The following is a 26,215-nucleotide window of genomic DNA, read 5'->3' on the forward strand; positions in this document are numbered from 1 at the left end:
CACAGAGAGAGAGACAGAGACAGATAGAGAGACAGAGACAGAATTGATTTTTAATGTCACAGTGTCAGAATAAATTCTATTGAAATGGCAAACAATATTGTACGTACACTAGAGAAAGGTTTGGCTTTCTACCCACGACAGGCATCAGTGGGAACACTGCCAGAAGCAAAGAGAAGAAAGCCCAACTCAGGAAGGTGATCTACAATCAAGAAAAAAAATATTTATTTAGACAAATATGGTATAGAAAGCTGTTTCTAGCATCTCACACAGTACATGGCTGAAACTGAAAGAAAAACTATGCTGAGTTTATTTGGATCCTAACATTGTATTAGTTACTTTTGTAATGACAAAATGTATGATAGATGGAGGGTTTGCTTTTTCTTATAGTTCCACAGTCCTGTCCACCATGGCAGAGGTGGGGAGTGTAGGTAGCAGGCAGGGGAGTAGGTCATCACAGCCAGCAGGAGCTTGAGGCAGTTGACCACCATACTGCAACCAGTCAGGAAGCAGAATGAATGTTGCTACTCAACTCTGCTGCCTCCTTAAAAAAAAAAGTCCCAATAGTTAAGGTGGGACTTTTCACCTTGATTAACTTAATTCAGAAAAACCCTCACAGATTTTCCCAGAGCCTTGTTTGTTTGTCTGTGATTCTTAGCTCACATCAAGCTCACAGCTAAGATCAATCATCATAAATAAGGACACCTTGAATCATATTTACTATTGTTTTGGGTAGGTTTATTGTTTGAAATTTGTATATATGTGCCTTGTCAAATTCCCTCCCAACTTCTTGTTGCTTTTAGAATACTACTGGGTCTCTATACTGCTACTTTCCCAGGAAAAAGCTGTGTTCACTGGGTACAAGGAGGCTACTCCTCAGACTGGAGCTTGGAGCGTGGACTCCTGGGCCACGCTGCTGCTCTAAGACTTCTCCCTCTCTAGGCAGAAGCTCCACAAGTACTGCACACAAGCCAGCTCTGCCTTTATAGGCTTTCTATGTCTCTGACTCATTCTGACAGGAACACACGTATAAATCAGAGACAGAAAGTTGATGTCAGCCCTTCCTTTCAAAAGACCAGGCCCTTTATTTGAGTGTGCACTCCACTCCTTTGTTTAAAAATAAACAATTCTTTGAGCCAAATACATATCAACACAAAGTAATTACTTGCCAACTTCTACCTTTGCTCGGGTCCACAGCTGAGTGAGAAACGGCCAGCCTGCAAACACAATCAGTCCCGCTGTCAACATGTAGCGGTAGAAGAAACTGAGCACCTGGTAATAGATTGCAAAGAAAATGAAGAGTAAGGTCACTTAATGCCAAAAACATAAAACTGCAACACCTGGTCAGGCACTTACCAGTACTTCAATACCCAAGGTAAAGACAAGCAAGTAGGCAACAAAATGGCTCCGAGGAAAAGTCAATAGTGATTCAACCAGGTCTTGAATAACTTCATGTCTGTTTAAGGAGACAATTTACAAAATGATTACTTATAATTTGTAATAGCATATTAATATTAGTAATATAATACAAAATTAAAACTGCAGAGAGCCCCAAATCCCAGATATTTCTATTCATAAATTACTTAAAATTTAAGATAAGTTGTAGCAATGTGTTTTAATGGCTTTGTTTACTTTTATTTGTGGAAATCTGTACTTTTAGGAAAAATGATGATAAGCATTGCTTAGTTTTATAAATATAAATAACAAAAATTATTTTTGTATGACCCTAGTTTAAACAAAGATACATGAATAAGTCAAAAATAAAATAAAATGGACCTGAAAAAATACTAAAACTCATTGGAATGATATCCTTATATTTACCTCTGAGCTATACCAAAAGCTTTCATAGAGAAAGTCTTAACTGAACTTATTGACTTTTATTTATTTGCAGTACTGAGGACTGAACCTAAGGCTCTATACATGCCAGACATCCAGTCTGACACTAAGCCAAAATCCCAGCCTTTTCATTTAAACTTTATGTCGTCATTCAGGCTGGCCTCGAAATGCCAGTTTTTGTGCCTTAGCCCCTGAGGAGATGGGATTACAGACATGCACCACTACTCTCAGTCTAATTGCACTTTTTAACTGAGCCAAATAACCTTTTCCAAACCCAATTTAAGATGCCATTAATTGTACACTAATTGTAATTGAGAATTTATAACCACCAAAAATGTATTACATACTTGACTACATTCTGCATTTCATCATCAAGAAAAAAAATCTTTAGCATTTGTAGAGCATTAAGTAGGTAATTGTAAAAGGCCAGTGTCATTTGGTTTATGACCTTTTTCTGACTGAAAACAATGGCTATAGAATAAAATTATATCACACTGTTAAGTAGCCATCAAAGAAAAAAAAGTTAGTACCACAAGGAGAGTATTTCTTTTGTTTCAACTGTGAATAAGCAAAAGAGGCACAAAAGATTAAATGAAGTCAGTTTGGAGGATTTTTATTTTAGAAAAAAAAATGGGTTAAAATATTTAATAATTATTTATTATGTGAATATGTGTAGGAGTGCATTTTACAATGTATACCCACAGTGGAGGCTGGAGAGCAATCTTTAGGAATCTGTTCATTCCTTTTACTATGTGAGACCCAAGTGCCCTTGACTGTTGACCTGTAGAGCCATCTGGTCAGCTTAAAAACTCACTTTTAATGTTTTATTTTCCATACAATCTATCAAAAGGGTACAAAAAACCTATTTGCAAAATCCCATCTTCCCTAAATTTAAAATACACATACTATCTTAATGATATTATTTAATCATTTGGAAGGGGTTCTACAGTAGAATAGACTGGCTAGGAAACTTAAGAGAATTCTGAAAGTGGAGAAATGATGTTAGAAAAACACAAGTGAGCTAACTAAGCAAACCAACAACCTTCCTCCTTTCAGACAGTGAAACCATTGTATGTTCTTTGCTCACTGTCTTATTTCTTCATATTTAAAGTATTTGAAGCATTTCCATATTTTATTTCTTATATTTTAGTATCTTGATATTTTAAGCCATATTTTTAGAAGGCAGTAGTCAAAGCTACAATCAACAAATACTAGAATAAAAATAGGTAGTGTCAGGGCACACTTGCTAGTCAGTGCTTTGTTTTGTTATTTTAGGCAGCCCTGCCCTATAGAGTGGAGACCTGGAAATGCAGATCCCCTTGCCTCTGCCTCCCAGTCAGCTTGAAATCTGACTGAGTGTCTTCCGTACCAGGCTGAGGGTAACAGTAAGAAGCCACTTTTAGGCTATGCTGAGAAAGGACACAAAGACAGAGCACAGCGCATTGAACAGTAGAGGCCCCGGTCAGTACACAGTAATAGATGCGATATAATTACAAAGTTCCCATTATTTCATGGCTAAGGAAGAAGTAAAGCCTATGGAAAGAAACACATAAATCTTGTAAAACATGAAGAAACTAAAATACAAGATGACAAAACAAATACAGGATGTAAGATACTCATAACACAGCACAGTAATATTTATTATGTTATTTTATTCTATATTTTTGTTTGAAAAACACTCAAAGAAACAAACCAGGTCACTGTTTCCTCAAAGAAGTACATGTGAAGTAAAAAAGGTAACACAAAAGGTATGTTTAATATGCAGCATTATGCAGTTGTAAATGAAATGACAGTGTTGGGACATCTAAGAGTATTACAGCCATCTTTTAGGAATTAGGCTATAAAATCCAGTGCATTTTACATATAGGATTAACTGCCAGTGAAGTAGAAACAAGGCAGAAAGACATGCTACTTACTCTCTTAGAACTGCATACCATATAGGCACTGGCAGCAAGCAGTACACATAGTAAGTCCAGGGACAGGCTTGGATCATCAGGAAGCATGCTACTAAGACACCAGTAGCTATGAAGCTATAAAGCAGGAGACAGTGTGGCTTCTGAAATGAAACAGAACATTCGAATGCATTCAAACTCATGCTGACTTATAGTTTTTAAGAAAAATATCTTTTTTTCTGTTTCTGCAACTAGATGATTAATCAAACTTCTTTCAAAATTATGTCATTGTCCTAGCATATCAGGAAAGAAACTGGTTATCCTAAAATAGTTATCATTAGGCAAATCTCAGCTGCAGACTGGCAAGGGTCCTAAAATTAGTTTGTAAATAACGCATTCAGAACTCTGAATATAGTTCTTCTTAGAAACAATTTTAAAATAAATCTTGATTGTCTTCTGGTCTAGCTCACAAGGGCCTGTTTACCATACAATAAAGTATTCTTTACTTGGAAAAGTTTCTGCCTATTCAACGCTCCAACTTGCCATACTGCTCACTCACCTCTCCTATTGCCTAAATACAGCTGGTTCCTTCAGCCATGTCTAGGAACATTAGTCATTAGTGCCAACTTCACAAACTACCAGCGCTTCTTGATGCTCTAGGCCACACAGTCCCACAACTGGGAAAAGGGTGCACTTTAGGGGATGTTATAATACTAAGACATAGAGTTCTGGGGTCTGAAGCAGAGGTTACAAAGTGGTACAAAGTACAAGATGTTAGAGAAGAAAGGAACTAGACAGTGGGAGAGGGGCACTCTTTTGTCTCCACTCTACATTTTCTGTTTCCTCAACCTGTTAGCCAAGGTTAAATGAGGAGGAACTAAGAACTTCTTCCTGAAAATACACAAAATTAGGAAATATATACATTTCCCATCCCTTTTTAAAGGTTTTTTTCTACTGACATAAAATATTATTATGTCAGAATCAAACATATGATAGAAAATGGCTGTAAAAAGAGGCTGAAGCATAGCACTGTAAATAAGAACTTGAAGTTCAAGTTCAACTGGCTACAATATGGTAATGGGTGATCTTAGTTGTTAACTTTACACACACGGAAGAGGAAACTTTAACTACAGAACAGCTTCCATCAGATTCACTTTTGAACATTTCTATGCAACATTTTCTTGATTAACAAATAATGTGGAAGAGAGCAGTCCAAAATACAAAGCTTTCCTTAGGCAAAGTTTTGTCTATCTATAATATGGGTACAATAAAAATTATACATATTTATCAGTGTTGGTAATAAAAATCAGATTACACAGGGCTTAATAAAGTAACTAGAATGTTATTGCTGCTCAATAAATGATAGCTACTATTTTTATTTTTTATTATTCTTTGCATTAATCTCAGCAATTATAGAATCTCTCAGTCAACAGAACAAGAAGATAGTAGTGGTCCCATAAAAAAATGATGGAGAATAGAAGGCCACATTTAAATAAGTGGGCACAGATAAGAGCTCTAAAGTTGAAAGGGGCTATGTCTGCAATTGATTGTAAGAGATGAGAACTCATTTACACTATTTTGAGAAGAATAAAATAATAAGAAATGAAAGATATGAGTGTCTAAAAAACACCTCCATATTCTAGAGTTGATACAATACGGTAGAATGTGGGTAGCCCTTCTGGAGTTAACTTTGAGTGACTTCTTGCTTGTAATTAATCATGAACGAGTCTGCTGACATCTGTCTTTGTTTCTAATTAAGACATGAATTATACCCTGACAAATGAATATGAATATATATATATATATATATATATATATATATACATGCACATATATACATTATATTATATATATTATAATATATTACAATATATATATTAGAGAGAGAGAGACTGGCCTATCCTGAAGGAAACAGCCTTAGTCAAACAAATGTTTGTGGCCATTGTTTATCTTCCTATAATTGGTCATGGTTTATGTTGCTTGCCTTTAAAAGACACTGAGAAGATACATTTGCTCCCTGGCATGGTATTATTCACCAGCAGCCCTCCCATCATTATCTCTTGCATCTTCTTTCTGCCTTTCCTATAACCATCCTCACTCCCCCAGAAGTGGTTCCTACGTTGACTGACTAGCTGGCTCCGGCAATAGAATTATCTAAGCTTCAATCTTTCTTCCATATTATGAAAGTCATAACTAACAAACTTGAAGTAAGGTTAAACCTAACTGAACAACATTCAAAAAAGCATCCGAGAAAGGGTATACTTGGAAAAACACAGAAGTGGATGCTCACAATCAGCTATTGGATGGATCACAGGGCCGCCAATGGAGGAGCTAGAGAAAATATCCAAGGAGCTAAAGAGATCTGCAACCCTATAGGTGGAACAACATTATGAACCAACCAGTACCCCGGAGCTCTTGACTCTAGCTGCATATGTATCAAAAGATGCCATCACACTTACCACCCATCACAAAAGTATAGCTTCCCAGCTCTACTTTTGCTTGTACCATTTAATCTGTTTTAATTCCCCCTGCCCAGCACTGTAGTCTCAACTTCCAGCAAAAAGCTGGAGAAATGACTCAGCTCTTGACTCTAGCTGCATATGTAACAAAAGATGGCCTAGTCGGCCATCACTGGAAAGAGAGGCCCATTGGACTTGCAAACTTTATATGCCCCAGTACAGGGGAACGCCAGGGCCAAAAAGGGGGAGTGGGTGGGTAGGGGAGTAGGGGGGTGGGTATGGGGGACTTTTGGGATAGCATTGGAAATGTAAATGAGGAAAATACCTAATAAAAAAAGTAAGAGGGTGTGGATGCATAAAACTTGATCATGAAGTACTGACTTCATCTTTTTGTGCCCATACTATAAACAAATGTCTTTACTAATGTTTGGTCATTTTATTTTGTAAGTCATAAGTGTATAGCTCTCTAATTTTAAAAAGTTTACCCTCTAATTTATATCTATCTCAATTTAAATATTTTTAATAAAACAATAAAAATCCTCAAAAAAAGGAAATAACGGAGATCAGTAAAGATAACTTACCACCCATCACAAAAGTATAGCTTCCCAGCTCTACTTTTGCTTGTACCATTTAATCTGTTTTAATTCCCCCTGCCCAGCACTATAGTCTCAACTTCCAGCAAAAAGCTGGAGAAATGACTCAGTGGTTAACAGTGTATATAGCGTGTGCAAAGGACCCAAGTTCAGATACCAGCACCCATTCTAGACCCTTTATAAAACTCTGTAATTCTAGCTGTAGGAGATCTAATTCCTCTGATTTCCACAGGCATCCACAGTCACATGCACCCTCCTATATACATACAAACACACAATTAAAAATAAGTCCTTAAAAATAAACCAAACTCTGGGGGAGGGATACTGGTTAGTTCATATTGATGTTCCTCCTATAAGGCTGCAGACCCCTTTAGCTTCTTGGGTACTTTCTCTAGCTCCTCCATTGGGGACCCTGTGTTCCACCCAATAGATGATTGTGTCTCTAGCTGCATATGTAGCAGAGGATGGCCTAGTCGGTCATCAATGGGATGAGAGGCCCTTGGTCTTTTGAAGATTATATGCCCCAGTACAGGGGATGCCAGGGCCAGAAAGCAGGAGTGGGTGGGTTGGGGAGCAGGGCAGGGGGAGGATTTAGGGGACTTTTGGGATAGCATTTGAAACGTAAATGAAGAAAACATCTAATATAAATAAATAAATAAATAAATAAATAAAATAAAATAAACTCACACCAGGACTTCCTTTTTTACTGTTATCAATATGATAGATAATCTTTTATTTAAAACATGATAGTCCTCACATCTTAAGCACTAATAGTATGATATATAGTAACCAAAATCATGGAGGGTGTTTGTTTCTTACCAACTTTATTTAATACCACGATTTTTTCATGGTAAGATCTGAATCTCCTATTTCTCTGTAGAATACCTAGCATTGTACTTGTACACTCAATTAAATACTGACTTGTACTGTCAAATTAATAAATGAAACAACTATCAACTATGTAGTCTTGACACGTTACAGAAATATATCTTTTTTCAATATTCTGAACAGCAAAAGGAAAAAACAATGTTTGGCATAACAGCTCAGATCTCAGTCTCCGCCCCGCCCCTCACCTTGGCTGGGAGGCTGTTACCAAGTTAGTTAATTTCCTTCAGCTTGTCTCATCTTTTATACACAGAAGTTGAAATCACAAAGACAAGAACTCAGTGCAATTCTTAGATACATCTCTCCATTACCAAAACAGTCATTTCTGTGTATTTCCCTAACATGTAGGAAATAGTTCCCATTACAGCCAACTTGAAATAATTACAATTTCTTGGAAAAATTATTTAAGATGCATAGAAAGAACTGTAAAAAACTGAAATTAAGCAATAATGTTCTTCTCTACATTATAGACATATAAAATATAAAATAATAAAAGTTACCACTAGAAATGTTTATAGACTATTATCATTTAAAATACACTAGCAAAATACTTTTTAGAAGATTTTTTACACAGTAATAATCATTAGAGAGAATGAAGCAAAGGAAATAGAGGTAGGATATTCTGCCTGGTAAATGACAACAATATACTTTAAGATAGAAAGTGTTTTAATGCAATAAAACCATGTATGTAATGTTATATTCTCTGTTTAGAGCAGTGATTCCCCCTGTGGTCACAATGCCTTAGAAGGGTCAAATGATCCTTTCACAGGGTCATATTGTATATATATTTATATTATTTTATTTATAAAATACATATATTTATATTATGATTCATAATAGTAGCAAAATTAGTTATAAAAATTTTATAACTAATTTTATAACAAGTAGCTACAAGAATAATTTTATGGCTGTAGTCACCATGACATGACCAGCTTTATTAAAGGGTCACAGCATTAGCACTGGTTTTGAAGTCTAGCCTTTTCCTTTCATTGAAAGCGCAGTATTCCTCCATTCTTAAATAAAGGTAAAAAAACTATACATATTATATATGTATATTGTATACATATGTATATTATACATATACATATTAAAGGCTCAGTAGAACACCTACATACATCCATGACCAAAACAGTCATTTCTGTGTATTTCCCTAATGTGTAAAAAAAAAATTCCCCTTACAGCCAACTTCAAATACATTAGAATAATTAAATCAATCTTAAGGTAAAGAAAACATTCTTGAATTTTATGTCAGAAAGATAAAAGAGAAAAATCAGAGAAGTATAAATATTACTATAAAAGAATATTTAAACAATGAATATATTGTTTGTTCAGTTCTTACTATGAGATAAAAATAAATATACTGTTTTGAAGTGGTTTGTTTTGCTTTCTTGTTATTTTGAAATAGGGTTTCTCTGGTTGTAGCCCTGGTTGTCCAGGAACTTGTTCTGTAGACAAGGGAGGCCTTGAACTTGGAAATCCACCTGCTTCTGCCTCCTGACTGCCATAATGATTAGTGTGCACCACCACAGCGGTTTGAAGACGCTTTTTAAAATATATATATTTATTATTTTTATTAATTTGCATGTGTATATGTGTATGTTCCTGCATAAATGTATGTGTCATGTATAATGAGATGCCTGGGAAGGCTAGAGGACATCAGATTCCCTGGACCTCGAGGCACAGGCAACTGAGCCTCAGGCAACTCTGAGCCTGATACAGGTTCTAGGCTCAGATCCTCAGCCAGAGCAGCAAGCACTCCCAGCCTCTGAGCTGCCTCTCCAGGCCTGGAGTATCTTCCTAATAACCTATTCTAGAAGTATGTGCAAAACTTACATTGAGCAGTTATTTAAAAATCAAAACAGTATCATTAAGGCTACAGAAGAACTTAAATTATTCATATGCATTTCTTTATGCTTCTCTTAAGTTACAGAGCCACTGTTATCAATGTACCCTCTTAGCCACTGAAAAAAACCAGACACACCAGAAAATACAGGAAAAGCAAAGTCAAAACACATCAGTTCACTTAATCTTACAACTTACATATTCTATGAACTCACTATACGTGATTGATTCAGACTGGAGTCCTGGTAACTCAGACAGTATCATCTGAATCTTTGTTAAATCTGAACTTACCTTACCTTCCTTCCTAGTGCCTTTTGGGATATTAGAATGCGACTTGATGATTAACAAAGAAGTATAAGACATCCATCCCACAAAACCAACTGCAACATTGATGCCCAGAAACAGTCTGTCATAAGTATGATAATAGGACAATCCTCTCAGGGCGAGGTCAATCAGCTCCTCACAGAGGGACACCTATAGGGACAAAGCATACACAGAACGTGTACAGTGAAACAGCAAAAGCCAAGCTTCTCTAGCCAAGGACCTGGTATTCCATACAGCAGACCATAGCAGCAGAGTGGAGTGAGAAGCTGTATATGAAAGGCTTAGGAACAGACTGCAACTGTGAGGATCTACTTGCAAAACATCAACAAGTCTCAAAGTAAGAAAGGATTTTTAATTTGTGAAGATAGGGCATTTTAATGAAAACGATATATGCTCTGTGTAGTATTTTAAAGTAACTCATGTCGAAATGGTCCTCAGATGACACATACTGGAAATGAAGGTGTTCCAGCATAAATCTTAAATAATGGAAATGCCCATATGTATATACATATGTAAGCATGTGAGCATATCTACTGTATTTCACTTTCATGTCAGATTATGTAAGTCTACAATAAAATATCAGCAAAATAATAATATGTTAGAGGAGAAGAATAGGTTAGTGAACTGGGAATGTAGTTCAGTGGTACAGCGCTAGCCTAGCATATGAGATGCTCTGGGTTCAAATACTACCAGGGAAAATGTCTAAAACTTAAAAGCATAATTAAAAAATTATAAATGTACAGACTGGTAATTAGTAAGGTAATCTTTTAAAATAGATGTAGAATTTTTAGTGAGGCATGGTGACACATGTATGTAATCCCAACTGCTTTAGAGGCTGTGCAAATCTGACACTATCCTGGCTAACTGAACAATTCTCTTCCAAAAACAATTAGTAAACAAATTGATAAATTAAATAAATAAAATAGGGCTGGGGATGCAGCTTACTAATAGAGTGCTTAATTAGCATGCACAGGACCCTCTGCTCAATCCGCTGTAAACACAAAACTATGCAATGCAATTCAATGTAGGACAGAAACCCAGTGGAGTAGAGGTGCTTAGAGTTGAAGCTTTAGTATGAATGTGGTGACATAAGTGGTAAATGTGGCACATTACACCCTTACAAGAGGATGATGGGGACTCAGTATTTGTTTAGTCATAAAAAAAAAAAAACAGAAAAGAAAAAAAAAAGGTAATACAGTTACTTTCTGAGCTAGAAAACTGTACCCGCCTGAAGTAAAGAGGAGTATGTCTGAGGCTAATGTCCCTCCTCAAGGAGCCCAACAGCCTGCCTGATTTGCTTCCTGGGCAGAGCACCCCGCGCCCTGACCCCAACTGCCTATGTACTTACTACTTCATCAAATTTTTCTTGTTTTATGTAAGATCTTGCTTTTCTTAAAATGTCCAGTTGTTGAGAATCAGAAAGCAACCTAGAAAAGAAAAGGAAATAATCGGTTTAACGTTTCCTAATTTGGTTTCTTGTATTTCTTACTAAATAAAGACAGGAAAAAAAAATGGAACAAACAGAAAACAAAACCAAATAAAAATGAAAAAGAACGGAAACACTAGGTTAAACTTTACTGTGGCTGGATATTTGATTGCCTCTAAGAAGAGATTATGGTTAAACTTCATTTTCTTTACCCCAGATCTCTTTTTCTTTTTAATTTATTTTTTTAGTAGTACTAGGAATCAAACACAAGGCCTTGGACATGATAATCAAGTATCTCACTATATACCCCATCCATGACACAAAGCTTCAAACACCAACTGCACTTAAGAACTCTATATAAGCCATCATTCTAAAGAGATTTATGGCCATGAAAAGAAACTGTGGATAAAAATCAAGATAATCAGTAGACCACTAACTTCCATCACTAAGCCTTCCTGTGTGTCCTAGACAAAAAGACAGTGCTGGCACATCGGTGCACTTATGCCTCACCCAAACAGGGTCTAGGAATCCACATTATAGAAGTGCTCTGGGAGAGTTTAACTAATGCTGGGAGCTCATGAGATACTTGAACTTATTCATCATTTTTGTACGACGTGTTCAGAAAATACTAAAAATTATAGAAAAATCAAAACTATATAAACCCTAAGGCATTACTAACATTATAGGAAAAAGGAAATATCAGAACAATCGCCTTTATGATATGAATAAGTATGTTTCAATGCAAATTTGAATATATACTGCTTAACTAAGCTTGCATTCCTAAAGTGAGTCTCATCAACATCTAACAATGCACACAAAGTTACTACGGGAAGTGATATATGATAAAACCATGACAACTGCATCGCTCAAACATCACGCCACTTGTCTTCTTTCTGACTGGTGGTTCCCCACCTCTGATGAGACTTAAGTAAATCTTCTGTGTAACCTGAGGTGGGATGGTCTGAAATTCATTTATTTGAGACTCTTCTCTAGAAAATGAACATAATCCTGTATGATTTTTTTAAAAAGAAATAAAAAAGAAAGAAAAATTTATGAACCAGAGAAGACTACCTAGAAACATTCTTGCATTCTATAAGAAACCCTGCTTAAGAATCTTGTTAAAAGTTCGGAGCAGAGACTGAAGGAATGACCATCCAGAGACTGCCACACCTGGGGATCCATCCCATAAACAACCACCAAAACCAGATAGTATTGTGGATGCCAATAAGAGCTTGCTGACAGGAGCCTGATAGAGCTGTCTCGTGAGAGGCTCAGCCAGTGCCTGACAAATACAGAATTGGATGCTCATAGCCATCCATTGGACAAAGCACAGGGTCCCCAATGAAGGAGCTAGAAAACGTACCCAAGGAGCTGAGGGATTTGCAGCCCCACAGGAGAAACAACAATATGAACTAACCAGTATCCCCAGAGCTCCCAGGGACTAAACCACCAATCAAGGAAAACACATGGTGGGACTCATGGCTCTAGCTGAATATGTAGCAGAGGATGGCCTAGTCGGTCATCAATGGGAGGAGAGGTCCTTGGTCCTGTGAAGGTTCTATGCCCCAGTATATGAGAATTCCAGGGCCAGGAAGCAGGAGTGGGTGAGTTGGTAAGCAGGGGAAAGGAGGAGTGGATAGGGGATTTTCAGAAGGGAAACTAGGAAAGGGGATAACATTTGAAATACAAATAAAGAAAATAGCCAATAAAAACAAAACAAAAATCTGTGTTGAGAGGCTGGAGAGGTGATTCAGTGCTCTTCAGAGGACCAATGTTCAGTGCCCAGCATCCATGTCCCGTGGCTCATAACTGCCTGTACTGCAATTCTACACACTACAAATAAACTTAAAAGGAAAAACAGCCTGTCCTGATTTTAAGATCTCCCAGCTCTTTCAACTGAGGAGAACACAATTAAGGGCTATCATGTTTCTGACTACAGAAGAACCCACCATCCTCTCACCCTCCAGAGAATTTACTTAGATTTGTAAAGAAAAGGTGTCAAGAGGGAGAAATGCAAAGAAAGTGAAAAAGTTACTTCAAAATGTTAGTTTGGTCCCTTTTTCTATCACTAAATATTTGGGATGTTTTTCTGGAAGCTTTAGAAATTGAATTACTGAGTCAAGGGCACAAGCATTTTTGTTGAGGGTTGTATCTAAACTGCCAACTTTTTTTCTTTTTTTTTTTTTAAGGGTCTTATAATAGCTGGCCTCCTCTTCCTTGCTCTGACGTATTCTAGTCATGAATACTGACTGCATCCTCTAACTTTCTTGTAATTATTACAGCTTCTTTAATCTACTTCATCAGTTCTATGCTCCACAGACTACTTCTATTACTCTTAATTCCTCATGATCCCAGACATACATACATACATACATATGTACATACATACATACTCACAAGTGCACGTGTACACACACACACACGCGCACACACACACGCACACACACACACACATACCTTTTCATTTGTCATCTATTTTGCATTCACATCTGAGTTCCTGTCCATAAAGATCTTTATGCTTTTCAAATCAAATCTTTATGACCCATTCCAAATCTTTCCTCACACCATTAGCACTTTACTGTGGGTTAATAGTTTATTCCCATTCAATTACATTTTAACTTCATGTGGGCTAAGATAGTATCTTATACTTCCATTAATTTTCACAATAATACTTAGGAAAGTGCTAAGCACCAGAATGAATCAATAAATCTTAACGGATAAAATACTATCACGCAGAGCCTGTTCTAGTAGCACATGCCTATAGCTCTCAGGGGCAAAGGCAAAAGGATCTCAGATTTCGGGCCAGCTTAGGCTTTACAGCAGGTTTCAGTCAAGAATGAACTACAGAGTTTGTTTGTTTTGTTTATAAAACTATCAAAATGCTATAGGCCTACACTTAGGAAAAAAAATAGAATGATATAGTCATATTGTCATTCTAAAAGTACTACAGATTTACAAATTAAGTAAAAAGATAGGAATGAAGAAAAATGAGAAAAACATTTTGAAGAAGCATTTATGTTTATTACAGTACATTAGGGACACTCAGGTAAGGAAAGAAAATCTAGGGAATAGCAACAGATGTTTAGACATATCAAACGTTTGTGGAATATCAATGCCAGGGTTAGCATGACAAGATTTGGAATCACCTAAGACAGCAGTTCTCAACTTGTGGGTAATCACCCCATTGGAAGTCTCATATCAGATATTCTACATGTCAGATATTTGCATTATGATTCATAACATTAGCAAAATGATAGTTATGAAGTAGCCCAGAACTAAATTTATAGTTAGGGGTCACCACAGCATGAGGAACTGTAGTAAAGCTTGTAGCATTAGTAAGGTTGGGAATCACTGTCCTAACATACACTTCTGAGTGTTTCTAGAGAGTATTCACTAAAGCGGAAGATCTTCCCTCAAAGTGAGTATCTTCCAGTGTATGCCAGAGACATAAAGAAGCAATGTCACCTGCCTTTGCTTTATAGTTACCAGTAAGTGTGTTTACTGCTGCTGCTATTATCTCCCTATTCTAGAGGCAAAGTAACATTCCTTCCCCTGCTCCCCAGTTCTGGGATGTACCATCACACCCAGAAAAAGCATCATTCTGACTAAGAATGGCAGGTTCAGGACAGGAAAAGATATGCAAGAACATCTCATTACATGAGTCTTTATTCCTCTAGATACTTCTCCAGCAAATTAGCTATCCTGGCTGAGTTTTATAATTTACTACTCTTTGTAAAATTCAGTCCCAAGAATAATAGAACCTTAAAAAATAGAGGCAAACTTTTGCTTCCCCCAAAGAATATATATTGGCACAATCATTTTGGAAAATTGAGAGTATAAAATAAATACTACACACACAATGATCCAAACATTTACCCCATGTGCACTTATGTATACTTACATCATAAGTAAAAACTAAACCTAGTGGAATATACTGGCAATCCTAGAATTTGGCAGGCAGAAAGAGTCCTGGGTTTGAGGTTAGACTGTGATACATGGCAAGTTCCATGCCATACTGAGCTTACACAGAAAATGATGTCTTAAAAAAAAAAACCCACAGTAAAAAACCCAAAAAATAAAAAAGCATACAATATGTAACTGACAAAAACTAGACATAATACAAATGTTTATCAGTAGTGAAATACATAAATAAATTGCAGGTTCACACATCCTATATAACAGTGAAAAACACCAACATGTGGCAATGAAACATAGAATGTTAATATAACAGTGCGGTAAGGAGCTGGTAAAAATGAGTGTATCCTTTTGAGTTCTTATATGTGACGTTCCATACAGGACCGTACCAGTCAGAGTTATAAGTCAAAATTGATTTCTAGAAGTGTAACTGGCAGTACTGTGTTGTTCTCTTTCTTCTTTTTTAACTTGAATAATTGTATTTGATCTGGTTTTGTTGCTTACAGAATGGGGTCACTTGTCTCAGTTCTGGATGAAGATGTTGTTTTAAGGTACTAATTTTTATAAGAAATATAGCTATGAGCTGTATCCATTTCTTTTCACATATTAAAATTATTTTTACAATTTTATCAATGTTCAAGCATGTGAGATAGAGGAAGGAATGCTTGTGCAAGAAAAGAGATGGTGAGACACTCTCCCTGATTCACTACATGTGGAGGCTAACTCAGCACAATGCTTAGAGATGTCTAAAGTTGAAGGCCAGGTGTACTTCCAAGAAGAAAGAAAAAGGAGATAACAACAGCCACCAGTGCCAGTGCAATCACGGCATTCATTCATTCATTCATTCATTCATCTCATTCCAGTGTTTATTTATTTATTTTTGGTTTTATGAGACAAGAGTATTTCTGTGGGGCTCTAACTGACTTGAAACTCAAGAGATCCATCTGCCTCCTGAGTTCTGAAAGGTGTGCATCACCACACCTAGCCCAAGTACTATGGTCTTAATTTTTTTTTCTAACAGTAAATTACATAGAACCAAAGCTCACTGTACCAACACCTACTCAAAATTTGTCCAGGTAGCCATAGAGCTCAAAGGGGGGCAATTTCAAGCCTCATTCTGGCAAGATTTCCAAACATTTTACTCTATTCTGAACAACAAAGGGTACAACATAATTGGATGCTTGTTACCCTGGAGTATAACATGAATTTATTCTTCTTGTTTTTCCCTTCCAGGGCTTTGAAATGAACTCAGGGCCTCAGGCATCCCTACCTCTTTTTGTTTTGCATTTGGAAACTAGGTCTCACTGAGTTGCTGTCCTTGAATGTACTCTGTAAGTCTGGCAGGCCTTTAACTTTCCATCCTCCTGCCTCAGCCCCCCATGTATCTGTGATTACAGGCCTGTGCCACTGGGCTTGGATGGTCACAACTGTTTGGAAGGAATTCTATTTGTCTAATGGATGTCTAGAAATTTTTCAATTCAAAATTCCTAGACTATGCATGCAAATGAAATGTCTACTTAGCCTCCTTAATGTATTATTTTTATTTCAGCAAATAGGTCTTTGGTATTCAGTACTCTTGAATTCCGGTAACACATTTTTATCACTTTCTTGCTAAGAAATATATCTACTTAGCATTTCCTTGCCTCTAGATTGACAGTACAAAGTAGTGATAAGATGTGGAGGGGATTCAGAATACTTACAAGATCAATTAAAGGAGTGAAAATCAACTTTCCTTAAGCAAAGACTAAAGCAGCACACAATGTGATACAGGGAAGAGAAGGTTTCAGGAGCACAAATGTGTTCTCAGAGGTTAATGAGGAGGAAGAGGAAGACCTTGATCAGCCATCTTGACTTTTTAGAGTAACCTGACATCATTAGCATAAAGGTTTATCTTCATTATTAACCTGGGTGCTTTTGGAATCATCTAGGAGACTTGCATGTATCTGTGAGGCCATTTGACAAAAGGAGAGATAGAAAAGGAGAGAGAGAGGGAGAATACAGTTGGGAAGATAGGGACAGAGTGAAAAAGTCTCACCCTTGAATGTGCGCAGTACTAGTACCATTATATAGTCTAGGGGCCTGAGCAGGACTTAAAAAGGGGTTGGGGAGGGGAGGAAAGCCAGCTGAGTAGTAGTGTCCCTCTTTTCTTTGCTCCCTGGCCTGCCACGATATGAACTATTCTGTTATGTGCCACCATACCTCCTCCATCACGTGGAGTGAAGCCTCTCATACCATGAAGCAAATCTTTCCTTCCCTAAATTATTTCTGTCAGGTATTTTGCCACAGTGAGAGCAAAGGTAACTAAAACACTTAGTATAAGAATGTTCATTCAGACACTCAATTTCTCATTTTAAAAGGCAGCTTGGACGTTGGTATTTAAAAGTTTAGACAATGCCAGGCATGGTGGCCGATGCCTTTAATCCTAGCACTTGTGAGGCAGAGGCAGGTGAATTTCTGAGTTAGAAGCCAGCCTGGTCTACAGAGTGAGTTCCAGGACAGCCAGGGCTACACAGAGAAACCCTGTCTCGAAAAACCAATAAAAGAAAAAAAGAAAAAGGAAAAGAAAAAGAAAAAGAAAAAGAAAAGAAAAGAAAAGAGAGAAAGTTTAGACAATGATACATACTTATCAAGTTTATTATATTTGTATCTTTTCTAGAATACCCAAAGTTTTAGGTTTAATACAACTTAATGACGTATCTCTAGAATATTTACAGAATTGATTAGCTCCCAGACCTTTAGAAAGAATGAGACAGATGGGTTATCTGCATACTCTGTAATGCCAGCAGTTACAAAGCTAAAACAGAATCAGATGTTTCATATTAGCCTTGACTGTATAGTGAAATTTGCTATAAAAAGAGAAAAAAAGAGAAAGGAGGAGAAGGGGAAAAGGGAGATAACAGGAAGACAGAATGAAGGACATGGAGAAGGGGAAGGAGAGGGAAAGAAGGAAGAAGGGATAAAGGAAGTAAGAATAGGAGAGAAGGAGGAAGAAGAAGAGGAGGAGGAGAAAGGATTGGAAGAAGCAGCAACAAAAGACAGAAAGGACTGCATGGTTTTTCCTTTATCTCCTGATATTCATACTAGAAAGTGAGCTCAGTACTCATGCAGACTGGGCAAGAACTCCTCTATTTGAGTTACCTCCTAACCTGTTACATACTGTTTTGATGACTATAAAAAAGACTCCAGAAACTTTGGAGTTTCATTAGGTCCCATTTGTCAATTCTCGATCTTACAGCACAAGCCATTGTGTTCTGTTCAGGAATTTTTCCCATGTGCCCATATCTTCAAGGCTTTTTCCCACTTTCTTCTCTATAAGTTTCAGTGTCTCTGGTTTTATGTGAAGTTCCTTGATCCACTTAGATTTGACCTTAGTACAAGGAGATAAGTATGGATCGATTCGCATTCTTCTACATGATAACAACCAGTTGTGCCAGCACCAATTGTTGAAAATGCTTTCTTTCTTCCACTGGATGGTTTTAGCTCCCTTGTCGAAGATCAAGTGACCATAGGTGTGTGGGTTCATTTCTGAGTCTTAAATTCTATTGCATTGGTCTACTTGTCTGTCTCTATACCAGTACCATGCAGTTTTTATCACAATTGCTCGGTAGTAAAGCTTTAGGTCAGGCATGGTGATTCCACCAGAGGTTCTTTTATCCTTGAGAAGACTTTTTGCTATCCTAGGTTTTTTGTTATTCCAGATGAATTTGCAAATTGCTCCTTCTAATTCGTTGAAGAATTGAGTTGGAATTTTGATGGGAATTGCATTGAATCTGTAGATTGCTTTTGACAAGATAGCCATTTTTACAATGTTTATCCTGCCAATCCATGAGCATGGGAGATCTTTCCATCTTCTGAGATCTTCTTTAATTTCTTTCTTCAGAGATTTGAAGTTTTTATCATACAGATCTTTCACCTCCTTAGTTAGAGTCACGCCAAGATATTTTATATTATTTGTGACTATTGAGAAGGGTGTTGTTTCCCTAATTTCTTTCTCAGCCTGTTTATTCTTTGTATAGAGAAAGGCCATTGACTTGTTTGAGTTTATTTTATATCCAGCTACTTCACCGAAGCTGTTTATCAGGTTTAGGAGTTCTCTGGTAGAATTTTTAGGGTCACTTATATATACTATCATATCATCTGCAAAAAGTGATATTTTGACTTCCTCTTTTCCAATTTGTATCCCCTTGATCTCCTTTTGTTGTCGAATTGCTCTGGCTAATACTTCAAGTACTATGTTGAAAAGGTAGGGAGAAAGTGGGCAGCCTTGTCTAGTCCCTGATTTTAGTGGGATTGCTTCCAGCTTCTCTCCATTTACTTTGATGTTGGCTACTGGTTTGCTGTAGATTGCTTTTATCATGTTTAGGTATGGGCCTTGAATTCCTGATCTTTCCAAAACTTTTATCATGAATGGGTGTTGGATCTTGTCAAATGCTTTTTCTGCATCTAACGAGATGATCATGTGGTTTTTGTCTTTGAGGTTGTTTATATAATGGATTACATTGATAGATTTTCGTATATTAAACCATCCCTGCATCCCTGGAATAAAACCTACTTGGTCAGGATGGATGATTGCTTTAATATGTTCTTGGATTCGGTTAGCGAGAATTTTATTGAGGATTTTTGCATCGATATTCATAAGAGAAATTGGTCTGAAGTTCTCTATCTTTGTTGGGTCTTTCTGTGGTTTAGGTATCAGAGTAATAGTGGCTTCATAAAATGAGTTGGGTAGAGTACCTTCTACTTCTATTTTGTGAAATAGTTTGTGCAGAACTGGAATTAGATCTTCTTTGAAGGTCTGATAGAACTCTGCACTAAACCCGTCTGGTCCTGGGCTTTTTTTGGCTGGGAGACTATTAATAACTGCTTCTATTTCTTTAGGTGATATGGGACTGTTTAGATGGTCAACTTGATCCTGATTCAACTTTGGTACCTGGTATCTGTCCAGAAATTTGTCCATTTCATCCAGGTTTTCCAGTTTTGTTGAGTATAGCCTTTTGTAGAAGGATCTGATGGTGTTTTGGATTTCTTCAGGATCTGTTGTTATGTCTCCCTTTTCATTTCTGATTTTCTTAAAAGACCACCAACAGATTGGGAAAGGATCTTTACCTATCCTAAATCAGATAGCGGACTAATATCCAACATATATAAAGAACTCAAGAAGGTGGACTTCAGAAAATCAAATAACCCCATTAAAAAAATGGGGCTCAGAACTGAACAAAGAATTCTCACCTGAGGAATACGGAATGGCAGAGAAGCACCTGAAAAAATGTTCAACATCCTTAATCATCAGGGAAATGCAAATCAAAACAACCCTGAGATTCCATCTCACACCAGTCAGAATGGCTAAGATCAAAAATTCAGGTGACAGCAGATGCTAGCGTGGATGTGGAGAAAGAGGAACACTCCTCCATTGTGGGATTGCAGGCTTGTACAACCACTCTGAAAATCAGTCTGGCGGTTCCTCAGAAAATTGGACATAGTACCACCAGAGGATCCAGCAATACCTCTCCTGGGCATATATCCAGAAGATGCCCCAACTGGTAAGAAGGACACATGCTCCACTATGTTCATAGCAGCCTTATTTATAATAGCCAGAAGCTGGAAAGAACCCAGATGCCCCTCAACAGAGGAATGGATACAGAAAATGTGGTACATCTACACAATGGAGTACTACTCAGCTATTAAAAAGAATGAATTTATGAAATTCCTAGCCAAATGGATGGACCTGGAGGGCATCATCCTGAGTGAGGTAACACATTCACAAAGGAACTCACACAATATGTACTCACTGATAAGTGGATACTAGCCCCAAACCTAGGATACCCAAGATGTAAGATACAATTTGCTAAACACATGAAACTCAAGAAGAATGAAGACTGAAGTGTGGACACTATGCCCCTCCTTAGAGTTGGGAACAAAACACCCATGGAAGGAGTTACAGAGACAAAGTTTGGAGCTGAGATGAAAGGATGAACTATGTAGAGACTGCCATATCCAGGGATCCACCCCATAATCAGCATCCAAACGCTGACATCATTGCATACACTAGCAAGATTTTATCGAAAGGACCCAGATGTAGCTGTCTCTTGTGAGACTATGCCGAGGCCTAGCAAACACAGAAGTGGATGATCACAGTCAGCTATTGGATGGGTCGCACGGCCCCCAATGGAGGAGCTAGAGAAAGTACCCAAGGAGCTAAAGGGATCTGCAACCCTGTAGGTGGAACAACATTATGAACTAACCAGTACCCCAGAGCTCTTGACTCTAGCTGCATATGTATCAAAAGATGGCCTAGTCGGCCATCACTGGAAAGAGAGGCCCATTGGACACGCAAACTTTATATGCCCCAGTACAGGGGAACGCCAGGGCCAGAAAGGGCAAGTGGGTGGGTAGGGGAGTGGGGGTGGGTGGGTATGGGGGACTTTTGGTATAGCATTGGAAATGTAAATGAGCTAAAAACCTAATAAAAATGGAAAAAAATTTCTACGTGGAGGGGCTAGAGAGATGGCAAAAAAAAAAAAAAAAAGACTCCAATAGAAAAAGAAGTTAACCTCTCTCCTCCAGCTGAGCGAAATGCCCAAAGGAAAGAAGGCCAAGGGGAAGAAGATGGTCCCACCCCTTACTGTTGTGAAGAAACAGGTGACTAAAAAGGTGGTCAATCCTTTGTTTAAGAAAAGGCCAAAGCACTCTAGCACTGGGCAGAACATCCAGACCAAAAAAGATTTCACATGCTTCATTCAAGTCAAATGGCCCTTGTATTAGTCAGGGTTCTCTAGAGTCACAGAACTTACGGATAGTCTCTAGATAGTAAAGGAATTTATTGATGACTTACAGTCGGCAGCCCAATTCCCAAAAATTGTTCAGTCGCAGCTGTGAATGGAGGTCCAAGGATCTAGCAGTTACTCAGTCTCACGCAGCAAGCAGGCGAAGGAGCAAGAGCAAGAGCTAGACTCCCTTCTTCCAATGTCCTTATATTGTCTCCAGCAGAAGGTGTAGCTCAGATTAAAGGTGTGTTCCACCACACCTTTAATCCCAGATTAAAGGTGTGTTCCTTAAACTCGGAGATTCAATCTTCTGGAATCCATAGCCACTATGGCTCAAGATCTTCAAACCAAGATCCAGATAAGGATCTCCAAGCCTCCAGATAAGGGTCACTGGTGAGCCTTATCTGGATTGTAGTTCATTCCAAATATAGTCAAGTTGACAACCAGGAATAGCCACTACAATCCACCCCTTGTCAACTTGACACAAATAATATCTCATGTTCACATGAAACAGTAACAAGGTTGTGAATATGCCTAACATGATATAGCTATCCCTCGTACAATCGCAAACGCATTAGTAAATTTACAATGGGCATTCATATTACTTTATAATCCTCGTTTCTGCAACTGGTTACGTGGCCTTAATTGGTATTTATAACTACCTTCCTCTACTACCCATTCTGTATTTCCTTCACCTTCAGCCAGCACCTCAGCAGGTCTTGGCTCTTTTCCTGGAGGATTGACCCATACCTTCATTCCTGATGGGTCTGCGTCCTTTGTCATCCTGCTTGGATTAGGCTGTTGTAGTTTCCCATTGACTTTAATCACAGGACATGGTAGTACTAAGAGACGCCCTAAGGGATCTCCTACACTCCAGACATAATCTTGCTTACCACCATTGTGAAGAGGTAATCCAATTTCCCCATGGTAATCTGGATCTATCACCCCTCCTAACACTGTTATTCCTTTTTTAGCCTGTTGGTTTAAGGGCATTAGAAGCCCAAAATAACCAGGGGGAAGTCTGAGCTTCCAGTTCAATGGAATGTTTGTTGTAGCTCCTGGTAGGAGCACTCCCCTTTCTGGAGCCAAAACTTCTAGGCCAGCAGAACCTAGAGTTATGGGGACAGGAAGCAAAAATTTTCCTAGAGGGTCACTAGGAGTGATAGTAAGTGGAACTATTCCTTTTTCCACCCCTTGATTCCTGGACCCATGAATCCTGGCTATGGGTGAAACTGTACCATATATCGAGCGCTGATTCAAAGCATATACTGCCTTCTGAAGAACTCTACCCCAGCCTTCCAAGCTGTTACCACCTAATTGGCGCTGTAACTGCGTCTTCAAAAGGCCATTCCATCTTTCTATCAGACCAGCTGCTTCAGTATGATGGGGAACGTGGTAAGACCAGTGAATTCCATGATCGTGGGCCCACTGTCGTACTTCTCTGGCTGTGAAATGAGTTCCTTGGTCAGAAGCAATACTGTGTGGAATACCATGACGATAGATAAGGCATTCTGTCAGTCCGTTAATGGTGGTTTTAGCAGAGGCATTACGTGCAGGAAAGGCAAATCCATAACCAGTAAGAACAAAACGCTGTCCTTTCCATGAAGGAAGTGGTCCAATGTAGTCAACCTGCCACCAGGTTGCTGGTTGGTCACCTCGAGGAATGGTGCCATATCTGGGGCTCAGTGTTGGTTTCTGCTGTTGGCAGATCTGGCAATCAGCAGCAGCTGTAGCCAGGTCAGCCTTGGTGAGTGGAAGCCCATGTTGCTGAGCCCAAGCATAACCTCCATCTCGACCACCATGGCCACTTTGTTCATGTGCCCATTGAGCAATGACAGGGATGGCTGGGGAGAGAGGCTGACTGTCCACAGAACGGGTCATCTTATCCACTTGATTATTGAACTCCTCCTCGGCTGAAGTCACCTTTTGGTGAGCATTTACATGAGACACAAATATCTTCACATCCTTTGCCCATTTGGAGAGATCTATCCACATACTTCTTCCCCAGATGTCTTTCTCACCAATTTTCCAATTGTGATCTTTCCAAGTCCCTGACCACCCAGCCAATCCATTGGCTACAGCCCATGAGTCAGTGAATAATAGTACATCTGGCCATTTCTTCTTGCAAACAAACTGTAATACCATGTGTACTGCCCGAAGTTCTGCCCACTGTGAAGATTTCCCTTCACCTGTGTCTTTCAAGGTTGTCCCAGAAAGGGGTTGTAATGCTGCAGCTGTCCACTTCTGGGTGGTGCCTGCATAACGTGCAGAGCCATCAGTAAACCAGGCTCTAGTCTTCTCCTCTTCGGTCAGTTGATCATAGGGAACACCCCATGAGGCTATAGGCGCATGCTTGGCAGCAGATGGCATTGTAACAGGAGTCGAAACCATAGGCATTTGAGCAACTTCTTCATGTAACTTGCTTGTGCCTTCAGGACCTGCTCTGGCCCGATCACTTATATACCATTTCCATTTGATAATAGACTGCTGCTGTGCACGCCCCACTTTATGACTTGCAGGGTCTGATAGTACCCAGCTCATGATGGGTAGTTCAGGTCGCATAGTAACTTGGTGTCCTATTGTCAAACGTTCAGTTTCCACTAAGGCCCAATAGCAGGCCAAGAGCTGTTTTTCAAAGGGAGAATAGTTGTCTGCAGATGATGGTAGAGCTTTGCTCCAAAATCCCAAAGGTCTTTTCTGTGATTCACCTACAGGGGCCTGCCAGAGGCTCCAAACAGCATCTCTATCAGCCACAGACACCTCAAGTACCATCGGGTCTGCTGGGTCATATGGTCCAAGTGGTAGAGCAGCCTGCACAGCAGCCTGGACCTGTTGAAGGGCCTTCTCCTGTTCCAGGCCCCACACAAAGCTAGCAGTTTTCCGAGTCACTTGGTAAATAGGCCTAAGTAACACACCCAAGTGAGGGATGTGTTGTCTCCAGAATCCAAATAGACCCACTAAACGTTGTGCTTCTTTCTTGGTTGTAGGAGGGGCCAGGTGCAATAACTTATCTTTCACCTTAGAAGGAATATCTCTGCATGCCCCACACCACTGGACTCCTAAGAATTTCACTGAGGTAGATGGTCCTTGAATTTTGGTTGGATTTATTTCCCATCCTCTGATACGCATATGTGTTACCAATGAGTCCAAAGTAGTTGCTACTTCCTGCTCACTTGGTCCAATCAGCATAATGTCATCAATATAGTGCACCAATGTGATATTTTGTGGAAGATCCAAACGATCAAGATCCCTTCTAACTAAATTATGACACAGGGCAGGAGAGTTAATATATCCTTGAGGCAAAACTGTGAAGGTATACTGTTGGCCTTGCCAACTGAAAGCAAATTGCTTCTGGTGGTCCTTATGGACAGGTACTGAGAAGAAGGCATTTGCCAGATCAATAGCCGCATACCAGGTGCCAGGAGATGTGTTAATTTGCTCAAGTAACGAAACTACATCTGGTACAGCAGCTGCAATTGGAGTTACCACCTGATTTAGTTTTCGATAATCAACTGTCATTCTCCATGATCCATCTGTTTTCTGCACTGGCCAAATAGGAGAGTTAAACGGAGATGTGGTGGGAACCACCACCCCTGCATCTTTCAAGTCCTTGATAGTGGCAGTAATTTCTGCAATGCCTCCAGGAATACGATACTGTTTTTGATTCACTATTTTCTTTGGCAGAGGCAACTCTAAAGGCTTCCATTTGGCCTTTCCAACCATAATAGCCCTCACTCTACAGTTCAGGGAACCAATATGAGAATTCTGCCAATTTCTGAGTATATCTATCCCAATTATACATTCTGGAACTGGGGAAATCACCACAGGATGTGTCCGGGGACCTACTGGACCTACTGTGAGTCGGACATCAGTCAAAACTCCATTAATCACCTGCCCTCCATAAGCCCCTACTTTAACTGGAGGGCCACAATGTTTCTTGGGATCCTCTGGGATCAGTGTCAACTCAGAACCAGTATCCAGCAGACCCCGAAAAGTCTGATTATTTCCTTTTCCCCAGTGTACAGTTACCCTTGTAAAAGGCCGTAGGTCCCTCTGGGGAAGAACTGGAGAAAGGGTAACAGCAAAACCTTTGGGTGTCTTATCAAGATCCTTCCTCAGCGGAACCTGGCCACCCCTTCATTCAAGGGGTTCTGGATCTGCAAACTGTCTCAAGTCTGGAAATTGATTCACTGGCCGAGATTGCTGTTTACCACGATCTAATGTAGCCTTTCTTTCATTTGGCTGTTTACCACGATCTAATGTAGCCTTTCTTTCATTTGTT

At 38.8% G+C, this 26,215-nt stretch overlaps 1 protein-coding gene across 8 annotated transcripts in view; it reads right to left on the reverse strand.

The window, feature by feature from the left end:
* Positions 1 to 26,215, reverse strand: part of Pign (phosphatidylinositol glycan anchor biosynthesis, class N) — a 145,321-nt gene that overhangs the window by 69,452 nt on the left and 49,654 nt on the right. For 6 of the 8 annotated variants that reach the window (XR_387175.3, XR_387174.4, NM_013784.3 and 3 more), the window contains 6 exons: positions 11,177 to 11,255; positions 9,796 to 9,978; positions 3,750 to 3,889; positions 1,354 to 1,453; positions 1,177 to 1,269; positions 108 to 199 (listed from right to left, as the gene is read on the reverse strand). Coding sequence is in view for 4 of the 8 variants with exons in the window: in NM_013784.3 (NP_038812.2) it covers positions 108 to 199; positions 1,177 to 1,269; positions 1,354 to 1,453; positions 3,750 to 3,889; positions 9,796 to 9,978; positions 11,177 to 11,255 (687 nt within the window). In the remaining 4 variants the exon portion in view is untranslated. The remainder of the gene's footprint in view (positions 1 to 107; positions 200 to 1,176; positions 1,270 to 1,353; positions 1,454 to 3,749; positions 3,890 to 9,795; positions 9,979 to 11,176; positions 11,256 to 26,215) is intronic. The other 2 variants (XR_003955701.1, XR_003955700.1) reach the window with 1 other exon arrangement.

Source organism: Mus musculus, chromosome 1 (genome assembly GCF_000001635.26).
Source record: "Mus musculus strain C57BL/6J chromosome 1, GRCm38.p6 C57BL/6J".
Lineage (NCBI taxonomy): Eukaryota > Metazoa > Chordata > Mammalia > Rodentia > Muridae > Mus > Mus musculus.